General features: G+C 38.3%; 1 protein-coding gene across 3 annotated transcripts; it reads right to left on the bottom strand.

Moving 5' to 3' along the window:
* Window positions 1-292: 292 nt before the first annotated feature.
* On the bottom strand, window positions 293-10,499 carry slc35e4 (solute carrier family 35 member E4). 3 transcript variants are annotated; one of them, XM_084746278.1, is made up of 3 exons: window positions 10,333-10,499; window positions 8,141-8,754; window positions 293-4,257 (listed from the first exon to the last, which is right to left on the bottom strand). In XM_084746278.1, the coding sequence occupies exons 2-3, from the start codon at window positions 8,733-8,735 to the stop codon at window positions 3,725-3,727; spliced, it is 1,128 nt and encodes a 375-aa protein (XP_084602404.1). In that variant the 5' UTR covers window positions 8,736-8,754; window positions 10,333-10,499; the 3' UTR covers window positions 293-3,724. The 3 variants fall into 3 exon arrangements, with proteins under 3 accessions (XP_084602404.1, XP_084602405.1, XP_084602402.1); XM_084746279.1 differs by lacking the exon at window positions 10,333-10,499 and adding an exon at window positions 8,978-9,357; XM_084746276.1 differs by lacking the exon at window positions 10,333-10,499 and having other exon boundaries at window positions 8,141-8,965.
* Window positions 10,500-12,255: the final 1,756 nt, after the last annotated feature.

The raw sequence follows: 12,255 nt of genomic DNA, 5'->3' as shown, positions 1-12,255 counted from the left end.
TTTCATCATCTAAATGTTTTATATTCCTGAATCTTATTAAATAGTTTTTAATAGTTTTACATGCAAATGGAAAATTACTTTTAACACTTTACAAAGGCAAAATTGCCTTTTATAGCTGCAAAAAATACCATAAACATGCATTTAGAAGTAACACATTTTATCGTAAGATCAAAAAATTAAGAGTGAAAAAAGCTACCACACTTAACAGAGCTGGGAATAAGATTATCTCACAAAATAAAGATTTGCCTCAAACTAAACTTATTTCATGTAAGTAACAACACTGACTCAGTAATGAGGTGGTTGGTTAAGTTATTGTTTATTGTACCAGTCTGTTTATTGTTATTCAAGCAGTTGCAGATCACATGTATATGAATCTTCCACATTTTTGCCAATTAACAGAAGCACCTGTGGCTGCAGTTGGCATTCAAAGTATTAATCAAAAACTTTTTTGACAAAATGACAAATCACTCCTTTCTCATCTACATTATGTCCAAATAAGGCATGAGGCAAACGTTTCATTCTTAAACCAGTGCGGTTTAAACCAGCCATAAATGACTATAAAATACATAAATATAATAAAATAACTATTTACACCCAACTAGCTTTGCAAATTACCAAAATCAGTATGTACACAGGAACCGTAAGCTTGGAGGGGCGGCGTCTTCGTACCTCGTCTTAAGTGCAACAGTTGCTTTGCCCCACACCCATAATCTACTTAACATAATATCCATGAGAACAAGCAGCGGAAACCTGCAAAATGTCCACAAGTTTGTGATCGTGTAACAGAGATTAGAAAACTAAAAAATGACCGCAGAGGCTGGTCTGATCAGTGAAGTCAACATGTGTATTAAAACATGTTGACATCTATGATCAGATCACTTGTCTCTATTGAACACAATAAAACCCATAATTTGCACACTGCAGTTTTAGTGTTTGCTGAAAAGCTGCTTGATCTCAGCCCAATAGTTAATAATCAATGAACATAACAAGTCCTATATAACAGCTGAGGTATTCAATAATGTAAAACCAGTGAAATGATCTCCTTTACATAATATTTAACCCTGTAACTGCAGATTATTTTGAAACGTCAAACCAACAAAGCCATTTATCAAACTGCAAAATTTAACCGTTTCATATCTTTCTTGGACTATTTTCAATCGACTAGAGATTTATGATTGTAGATTCACATGATATGATGCTAAGTAATTTTATGAATGGCACCCTTAAAATATTATCCCTGTCAAGTATGTCAAGAAAAAATCTTGCAACATACAATCCTGCCTGCAGTTGTTTTATGGCAGAATATGTGGAGAATGTGGCAGATGTCATAAAAACATCTTTGATGCATGGCTTTGTTGTTTGCAGTCCTGTGAGAACTCGTCTTGTCTCTGGTCACTGACAGAACCAGTTTTACAACAACACAGTGTGATTAAAAAAAGCTTTGAAAGTAAACATTTGGCATATCATATATGTAGGAGGGAGTGTTCGGTAACAGACATCCAAGATCATTTAAAAGACCAGTGCGTAGGATTTAGTGGCATCTAGCAGTGAGTTTGCAGACTGGAAACATCCTTCCTAGCATGTAGGACAGGGATATAAACAGCTCATTTTAAGGTGATTATACGCCAATGAAAACATAATTCTGAATATTAGATTCCATTTCTGCCATGATCTGCCAAAAAATCCTTGTAAATCTTACACACTGGACCTTTAAGAGGTTTTCAGGAGCGGCGGCATGCAGTCTTCTGTGTAGTACACCTGACTTTTGTCTGAGGATACAGGACAGGAGAGACTAGTGCCGTCTAAGATAACACGTATGCATGTGCAAGACACTTGAAGACCAAAGTCTACAGCATTACAAAGCCAGCAATCATCATGCCCATTCAAAAAAATAAATATTTTCTTCCATGTAAATATTAAAAAGGGGATTAAAATATGTTTCTATGTCACAAAATAAAATCATGTCAATAAAATGACTTTCAAATACTGAGAAAAAGAAAACAACACTGTCCAGCAGAGGTCAGTTTTCCAACATGTGCTGGTAACTAACTTTTTAAAAATGTCTAGGTTTCTCATCTGTCATCATTAATAAATAATTGCCTGATCATAATTATCTGAGCTGACCTAATCATTTTGCGCAAACGTTAGAATTATTTCCATTCTTCTGTATAAAAACAGAAATGTCACATTTCCATCACAGATTTGACTGGCACTATTTTAATGGCATCAACTCATTGCACTTGTTTAACTTCTAATTTTCACATAATGGTAGTGGATAGAAATGCAAATTACTTAACTTACTTTTTTGTTTCTTTTGCATTAATTTCTTAAAAATTTGCACTACACAGTTGGGAATGACAAGGACATAGTCTGTTTTGCCCAAAGTATATTTTTTATTTTGATTATTGGTAAATGTTATTGTCAGATCTCTTTGTGTATTTCAGTAATAGGCTTGGCGTATTTAAGTTATTATTTAGGTCATATGTGTCCTGTGCAATTTTTGTTTATGAAGCCGAAAAGGCAAACAGAAATGTAATCAGGATTATAGTATACGAGTGGCATAACATGAGAAAAAAAGACAGACTACATCATTACTCATGATTACTTGTATGACAATTAATTGTCCGCTAAAATTTCACGATCGTGACAGCACTAAAAATGTCACCCACAAAAAGGGTAAAATTAAACCTAACAGACGACATGGGTTAGGATTTAAGAAGCAACCTTAAAAGGACAGCTCAATCTTCTTTTCCCTCATCTCCTCCGCAGGGAAAAGACAGCTAAAGCTGAGTGACACTCCTTAGAGAACTCGTGAACCTAATTATCGTGGGTGCCGCAGTGAGCACACTGTTGTAAAAGATGGAAATAATTGGACTAACTCTACAGAGACCAGAGTCTTTCCAAACCGGTACGAGAACAAGATCTAGGCCTTTAGTGGGGAAGCCACATTGAGGTTCATAGGGGGATGGAGAAAACACATGAGCTCAGGCCTCTTATTAAAAGTGTGCTTCAGTAGAGGAAAAAGAGGCATCTCATTGCACAGAAATGTTGGCTTTGTCCATCACTGTAACTTCTGCCTCTAAACAAGAGCTTTAGCGTCCTCATTTACCAAGCTTCCTGCTTCACGTACAAAAAAAAGAGCTGCCAAAAACCCAGTCCCTTACCACCAGGGCCAGGTGAATGTCAGGTAACAGTACTATTAATATAGATTTTCTATACAAATTGTGCCCGTTCGGATTCGAGGCGTAGTGCTCTCTAAGCCCCCCCCCCCCCCCCAAATGTCACATGAGGCTCTCACCAGCTTAAAATATCCACGACAGCCACCCAAAAACATAGAATAGAGCCCTCTGTAAATGAGAACGTTTTCACAGTGGAGTAGTATGAGTGACAGTGTGAATACCTCATGAGGTATCAAACAGTTCAGTGTGCTCATGCATGCATATACCGCTATAGGCTATGTATGAGTGATTTACAGATGAAGGAGAGAATTTAAACCATCACCTGATAAATAAAGGCAACCTTTCCCTCTCTGCAGACTCCACTTCCGTGTGACCAGAGGAGAAATAAATTGGCACAGTGAGGAAGTTAAAAAACTAACAAAAAATAGCTTTGTAAGGTCACACTCCCTCTGCTGCTCTCGACCAATTGAAGACACAAATGGTAGAGAACTCACACTTTATCATTTTATCCTTCAACATTTTATTCTCTCCTTCATCCTTTCAGTTCAGTCTATCTTGTCTTCCTGTTTCCCGTCCATTCTCTGTTGATGATATGTTGATTCAGATGTACTAGCTTTGTCCAAGTCCTCTTCGCTGGTGGTGTTAAAATCCACCTGTTGGGACTCTTTAGCTTTGGCCTTGCGTGCATCCAGGTAGCTGACGATGAACTCTGAGTTCTGATAGATGAGCATGCCAGACAGTGTCAGCACTGCGCCGGCGCAGCTGAGGGCGGACAACTCGCTGCCGAAAAGCAGCTGAGACAACAGCAGGTTCCCCACCACGCTCAGGTTGCCGAGGATATGCAGAGTGACGGCAGAAGTGAGCGTGATGACGCAGCAGCTGGCCAGGTTGTACATGACCGAGCCCAAGCAGCTGAGCAGGATGAAGACCCACAGGTGGCGGTCGTAGTGCAGCGGCGACTCCAGCATGGCCCAGTTTTCTAAGGCCAGGGCTGCCACAGCCAAGATGCAGAAGCTAGGAATGGACATCAGGTAGAGCAGGAAGACGGAGTTAATTTTCTCCTCCTGAAGTAAGATACCTGAGAAACAGAGAAACGTAAGCAGTGGTTACAAACATGACATAGTGAAATAAAGGATTTTAAATGGCCACAAATTAAGGTGCAAGGGACAAAGGGGTTGTATCGAGTCCCTTAATTAATCATAGGTGTGTTTGGGGCATAACCAGTTTGAGAGGTGATCTCCCATTCAGTTTAAGAGCCAGGAGTACCTGCCTCTGACGCACTGCCGTGACCCACTGAAATGACCCGCTTGTAGTGATGCAGGCAGGCAAGGCAACACAACAGCATAACTTGTTATTGCCTGCATGGACACGTTGAAAGCAGCCTCTTAAAACATTAAATCGTTGAAGAACATACTCATACATCAATACAACACACAATAAAGAAATCACGTGGAAAGCTTATCCTGCTCAACATAATTGAAAAGATGATTTAATGAGCAGAGATGCTGCTTTCAGTTATTTTGAATATTTTCCATGCATACAATAATTTTGTAGTAGTGATCATCTTTGAATTTTTCAACAGATATTAACAAGACCTCTGTCTTTGTGCTCATTGTTTTTGTTCCGTTTTTGAACATTTCAATGTTATTTTCAGTAAGTTATGTATATACAAATTGCGTGTGTGCAAAGTATATTTCAATGAGGAAAAACCATCATTTACAAGATTGTTTAGCTCTGTGAGAAGGGAAAGGTAGCGTAGATTGTATAGTAAAGAAATAAAAGTTGATAAGCTATCTTGGATTGAGTATTAAGGAATTCCTAGCCTGAGATAAGAGACGATGAAATAGAAGAAGAAGAATAAAAGATTTGATAAGATTCCTAAAGTCAGTTAGGATCTGCTTCTGCCAATTTGGGAAGAATCCTATTTCATACTCTTCCTATCTTAACTTAAGAGTGAAGATACAAAGCTCCTCTATTACCGTGTCAGTGACTGGAGACAAACAAAAACATACGTATTGTCAAAGGGTGTCAGAGAAAAGTAAATAGTGAAACTGTAACAACAAGACAAAGTGAGGATGAGAAAACAGCTTGCTGGAACTTGATTTTGTCTACCTGAAGTAAAATACCTGAGTTTACACAAAAAAGTATACAGGACACCTCAGAGATGTCAAAAACAAAACTGATTCAGCAACTACAAAGCCTGTTTTTCTCCTTAAACATTTTGAGAAGCGTGGTATTTAAATGACATAACAGCAGGCCCCTCTGTTTCTCACAGTTAGAATAACAAACACAGACTCTATTTTATCCACCGATGAGCTCATTCAAAAGTTGTTGAGCTTTGAAGCCATCTGATAGCAGGAAAATTGCAGTAAATTATGCAAAACTTTTATGTGCAATATGTTTGGATATTGAGACATGTAGGAAGCAAAACACATCTATAAAACCTCTTGATGTTTTAGCACGAGCCAAGGCAGCTCCAACACTGTAAACACTTAACAGTGTTTATTGACATACAGCGCCAAACCCGTGAAAATGCTTTGACTTTAAACAAAACAAACTGCACTACCAAAGTCTGTCAGAGAAAAGTAACCATATAAAGTAAAATGTTACAACAACAACAACAACATGTGAGAGAGGACAGAAATAGCTTGTTGAAAGTTGAGAGCATCGTCTAGCTAGTTTGACACCTCAGGATGGACTAAAGTTTTAGTCGTGATTAAAAATAAAAGTAATGTGCATCGGTTTACAAATTGCACTCCCAATGCAAAAGCAGGACCCTTTTCCTTCATGTACATATATTTACCATTATTTAACAAAGAAAACAGGCAACACTTGCAGTTGTGTCACTGAGTCACTGTGTTTAAATGATACAATATCCGTTAATTATAGCATTGAAAGTACATAGCTATATTAAGAAAAGAGCTTACTCAAGTTCAGTTCTGTCTGTATTGTCTTGACTGAACTTTGACTTGTAGCAGAGCAAAACATGATAGTGTGAAGTGACTTTTTTTTTTTTTTTACCAATGCTGTGAACAGGTTGTTAATAAAAACAAAAGAGGCATTTTTTCCTTTTTCCTATTTTTTTTTTTTTTAAATTGGTATTGTATCTAAGCTTGAAATTTTGCTATGAATTGTGGTATAAACTCCAGCTACAAAGCATATAGCATTAACATCCCTTTTGAGCAAATCTGAATTTCTGCTTTAGCGTTACATAACAATTAAATACAGGGCCTCTATGTATTTTTAGAAACTTGTTACCTTCTGTTTTTTTCTTCTGACAATTACAATGTTGTAGAGATTAACGACGTTAGGAAGCCTAATCCACTGCACACTAACTTTAAAGCAATTCCTTCCACGAATTGCTTCTCTGAGAGCACAGAACATTAGATAAATGAGCACAATGAATAAATGTTGTGAGGGAACTACTTAGACCATGCCACATCAATTTAAGAAAGGAATCTGTCTCGTCCCCAAGACATATTCACTTAAACTGCAGCCATACATTCAGTCTCAGAATGGGTGTTTTGTACTAAAAGACTCTACATTTCACCAAGATAGTCCACTCAGTGACAGTCCAGGGAGTCCAGGGTGTTTTCTTTAATAATTCTGAAACATCCTCGGAGTGCCATCACTCTGGTTCGTTACACAGCATGTAAGGAGAAATATGTAATATATTTACTGTACTAAATCATAAAATGACCATGATATACCATCAGAGATTCAGGATACATTGAAATGCTGGCTTATGCTACAGTCAGCATGTTCTCCTTTGAAATTTTCATTCCAGTTGGGAAAGTAGAGGTTTATGATGCTTTAACTGAGCAACGTGTTAATGGAGTGTCGCAAACAGTAAGGCAGGTAGTCACTGACCTCAGTAAGTTCTCAGGGTAGTGGGTTTTTGTTTTTGCGATAAGGCTTAGCTTTACAACTGAGTTATAAAAAAATGATCAGCTTAATGAGTTGTTGCTTGTCATTGTCAAAGTATAATGATTGTCTTGCGCTCCTGTTCAGCGTCCTTGCAGTCTGCAGACAATCTGGTGAGTCTGGGGAGGAAGGGACTAGGAGAAACAACTTGCTTCATCTATAGATTGTGTATTAAATAAGGATTCAACCTATTAACTCACTGAGTAATATTTAAGTTAAGGTCACAGTCATCGACTGTATTTGAATATTGTTGAATTTTTAATGTGACCATATTTGAGTATGTGTTGGTGATCAATTTTTTGATGTGCGAAAATGAAAATGGCTGTCTGTATTTATGTTTTTGTTAAGAAAGAGACAGGTAATGTAAGATTATTCGTCCTCTTGCTCCTTTTTTGGTCATGGAATGTGCATATGAAGTTTGCACACTGAATGTCGACAATCTATTTTTGTAAAACTGGAAAGAAACAATACACACTGAAATGAGCAAAATAAATTAAATTAAACTACACTAACAGTGTTTCTTGGCTTCTCTGTTCAGTTTGGAATTTCTTAAGTTCATAGTCTGTTCAGAAAACAGAAAAAGTCAAACTTTTAACTCTGAAATATCTGAAACTTATCTCTCACTTTCAAAAAGGTTTGGCCTTTCTGAACTTTTTCAGACAACCAAAGCACAAACAGAAACTGTCAGACACCACAGATGAGCATGTGCATGTGTAGAAACCCTGCCCATTCTGAGTAACAGACACAAATTAATGTTTGTATTGTGTTTCCTAAGAAACCATAAAATGTGCCAGTGTGACATTCCACCTTAATGTGTGGGTGTGTGACTGTACCGAGGAATGAATCACTAAAAAGTTCCAGGACCACAGGAGTACCACTAAACTAACTTCTGATGTCTGCGGCATGAGATTCATTTTCCAGTATTTAACTCACAAATGTTACTTGCTATGGCGACAACAAAAACACAACAAAGCAAAATGTTAAAATCAGCAGCGGGACAGAAAACACTGAAGTTACACAGTCTAAATTGTACTTACTCTGTTGAATGGACTTGACACCTCTCAACATGGTGGCTGCAAACACAAAGAAGCAGCCGGTCTGATCGAACTGGACCTCTCCCATGACGCTGAAGGAGGCACCCAGGCAGATGGGCATCATGGCTGTGTATTTGAGGATATGGTGTTGTTTGCCCAAGATTAGCGTGGAGATGGCGAGGGTAAAGAGCGGGGTGGTGGTGTAGATCATTGACGCAAATGACAACTGGACATAGTTCAGACCCATGTTCCCAAAGGCTATACTGGCACAAAATGTCAGACTCAACAGGAACACCTTACATTTTGCGCTGGGGGTCAGGTCCTGCTCTCCGACTCCTCTGTGGCGGATCACCCTTAGTTTGATCAGCCCATAGTCCACAACTATGGCTGTCAGCATGTGAAGCGCTGACAGCAGCAGAGGGTACCTGAAGTTGTAAACAGCAAATATCCATTTGTTGAGGCTGGAGATGGTGGTCCCCGTCACCAGCCAAACAATAACAGCTGACAGCAGATGGAGCATCTCTGCAGGTGGCCTCCTCCTGCTTCCTCTGTCTTGCAGAGTCGCCTCGCATTTTGAGAAGCCATCGGCGCTGATCATGTTCGTATCATGGTCCTCTCTAAAAGGAAAACACATGTTGATACCGTACTTCTCATCTCCATTTACAATGCCATCATAAACCCGGCAGGTTCTGTGCAACAAATCGCGAAAACAACCTGCGACAGCTGTTTTTCTCCTCTGCGGTGTTAGCCAGTCTTTGTTGTTCAGTAAACCTGCACTTCTCTGCACCGCCTACAGACACGTGTTTCTATTTTGCATGTCGGGCTGGTTGTGTAACTTACCCTGTGCAGGCAAAATGACATATGCTGGACCAGGAAGACGGGCAGGGAGGAGGAGTGAGAGGAGGAGAAGGGAGAGCCGTTCAGTGAAGGGCGGGCTGGGAAACAGGACGCGCCTTCCCGCGACAGATGGGATTGGTTATTATCCTGACATGCAGCAATGGACTGACGGCGTGATGCACCAAAAACCCAGCAGTGTTGTAAACATCATGGAACAACTTACTGTTACTGTGGAAGCCTGTCTCTAAATCGTATGACGCTACATATCAGACAGCGTAGGGGCAGCAGCTCACATGAGTTATGCTTTAAATAGCCGCTTACTTCATTACCATGAGCCCAAGGAGATCTTGTGATTCCCTCTCCGAGCATTAAAGCAGAGGGAAATCCTGACAGCTCACACTGCTCACACTGTTAAACCACATACCATGTAGTGTTACAGCTGGGTAGACAGTGGTTACATTCGTGATGTTGTGCGGCTTTGAATTAACGTCACTTTACGTCGAGCGGCTGAACGGCTCGGCAAACGGTAACACAAGAGCACAACAGCCCCTTTGTCAGACATAATAACTAAACGGCCATGGTAGGTTATGTTAGTTGACCTTTGCTATAGACTGAACTGTCACTTGACACCAGACGGTTGAATGTCTCTCGACTCACGCTAACGCTGGCTAGCAAACCTCTATTAAGTAGAGAACAGGAACCCTTGTTTTACGAAACTCTCGCGGGATTTGTAATAGTCGTTGTTTCATTACGCGAACTAATTATTTTTTTAATGTAACAAGACCGTGGTTAAAATCTGGGAAAGTTTAAAGACAGAAAACACTTAATTATGGATCGGGAAATGTCATGGTGTGGGTTAAAATCATCACTCTCGCGAGATCTTTCGTAGGTCTGCGGTTCCTTTGTACACACAACCCACAACAGTCAGTAGGCAGCGCTCAAAACAAACTCGAGTCTAGAAGAGAAGCCTTCATTTTATGAAACTCTCGCGAGATTTGTGCTCGTTTCTACGTTGTGGCATGCTGTACTAATGAATAATATAATAATAATAATAATATTCCATTACGTAAAAACGTTTTGGTTAGAATGTGGGTAGGTTCTCGACCGAAAACACATTATTTGGGTTAGAGAAACAACACGGTTTGTGTTAAAATGATCACTCTCGCGAGATCTTTCGCGGGTCTGGGTTTCCCTTCTAGATATGACCGCTTGGAGGCTAACGTCAGATTGTTAGCTACAAAACAGCAGCCGTTAACGTTATTCCTGGCTTGACGCGGTGTTAGCTTCCATTCGTACAGTAAACATGCAGTACACCACGATGACGGCTACTGAACTTTCCTCATAACTATCGTTTTTACCTTGTTATCCCGACGAGTACCTTGACAGCACTGGCAGCATCCCCAAAATCTTCGTCAGTCGAACACCGTCCTGTGCTGTCAGCCAAGCCGAGGCGGAGGACGCGCTTCAGTGTTATTGGGTGGTTTATTTAAAGGGCAATGTCACTCATTTATAGACTTCTTCAGTTGGTGGTGCAAGCTGAATGCAACCTCTCTCCTGTGCAGGTTTTTAAGTCTTGGAGGCTGAAACCTCACATGGTCATGAAGCAACCAATGAAAATGATGACTTGTGTGTCTGTCAACGTATGAGGTGTTCCGGATCAGTCATTATAATAATTAATTTATACTTCATCAGTTTTGTACTAGTTTTTATTTTAATTTTGTTTTCAATTTTTGTCTTCAAGTCAGCTTAGTTTCATTTTATTTCTGGAGTGGGTTTGCTAATTTCTGTTTAGTTTTTATTGTTTCAAAATGTTTAGTTTTAGTTAAGTTAGTTTCAGTATTATAGTTTTTATTATAATACGGGGTGTATTTGTCAGGGACAAGATGTATTAATTTCAAAATAGGTATTACAACACAACTCCCATGTTGTAAAGTAACTAAGTACATTTACTTTTAGGTTAAGTTTTGAGGTACATGTACTTTACTTGAGTATTTCAGCCATGCTGTTAAACTTCAAACTTGGTACTCTACTTAATTTGACAGCATGATCAAATTATAGTACTAAAGATATGAAATATCAGTCTGACCTGTTACTTTTCAAATGAAGATTTTTCATTCAAAACATATGATTTGTTTCTAAAATATGATTAGCTGTTACATATTAAATTACTATAAGTATATGAAGTACTTAAAATTAGTTCCACCTCAACCAATGACAAGTAACAATTACATATTAATACATCAATAATAATGATCCAATAATATAGTAGTATAAAACTGACAATAGCTACTCTGCATTTTGAGTACTTCTACTGTTGAATGCAAGACTTACTTGTAATGGAGTATTTTTATACTGTGGTATTGTTACTTGATTGATTGATTGATTGCCAAATAATTTGAATACTTCTTCCACCAATGGTTGACTCACAGTCATTGATTCATCCCAGTCTCAATAAAAACAGATGCACCAGTGCCTCCTCATGCTTGTTGTGTTGACCAATTTGACCAAATTGACAAAGGCTAAAACTAAATACATTTTCAGTATTTTTTATTTTATTTTAGTTAGTTTAGTAAATTCACAATATAATTTCAGTTAGTCTTTGTTTGTTTTGAGTCTAGTTTATAATTAACTCGGATATTTGTCAGACCTAATTCTAATTTTTAGTTTAGTTTTAGTTAACTATGCAAACTTTGTTCAGGATACACAACAGGATAGTAACTGCAGGGGTGTCATTTGCAAATTGCAAATATTTACCAATATTTACCAATAAAAGATGTTGAGTATGTTCTTTGTTTGACTTAAAGCAACAGTACAATAAAGTAAAAGTGAACAGGTTCATCAGTGTAGTATGACCAACCCATAGAACTGTCAGTGTTTCATCTAAGCCTTTTTTTTCTTCTAAATGACCACATGTGGTTGGTTAATAATGCTATTTCAAAGTATAGAGTAAACTTTATTAAAATAACAACCATGAAAATTGTTATGTGGTTAATGTACAGGTTATAGTCAAGTTCAGGTGCAGGTATAAATCACCACAAGTACATGAGGAAATGCAGAGCATTTATCTTTTCTGTGCTTAAACTCACCATTGTGTTAATTTAATTAATCAAGCAACTGATTGATTTTTTTTTTTCTGAAAAATCAGAACAGGAATTGAACACTAAATCTAATGTAAAAACTTTACAGGAGAAGTGAAATTATAATCTAAAAGCCTGTTGACTCAGTAGATTTTTTTTGAAAAATAAACCAAAAAATTTGACAGAAAAAACATTGTTCACAAT

This window comes from Lutjanus erythropterus, chromosome 20, assembly GCF_056507025.1.
Source record: "Lutjanus erythropterus isolate fLutEry1 chromosome 20, fLutEry1.hap2, whole genome shotgun sequence".
NCBI classification, from domain to species: domain Eukaryota; kingdom Metazoa; phylum Chordata; class Actinopteri; order Lutjaniformes; family Lutjanidae; genus Lutjanus; species Lutjanus erythropterus.
Note: the sequence above shows the minus strand (reverse complement) of the source record. Positions and strands in the feature narration are given on the sequence as shown.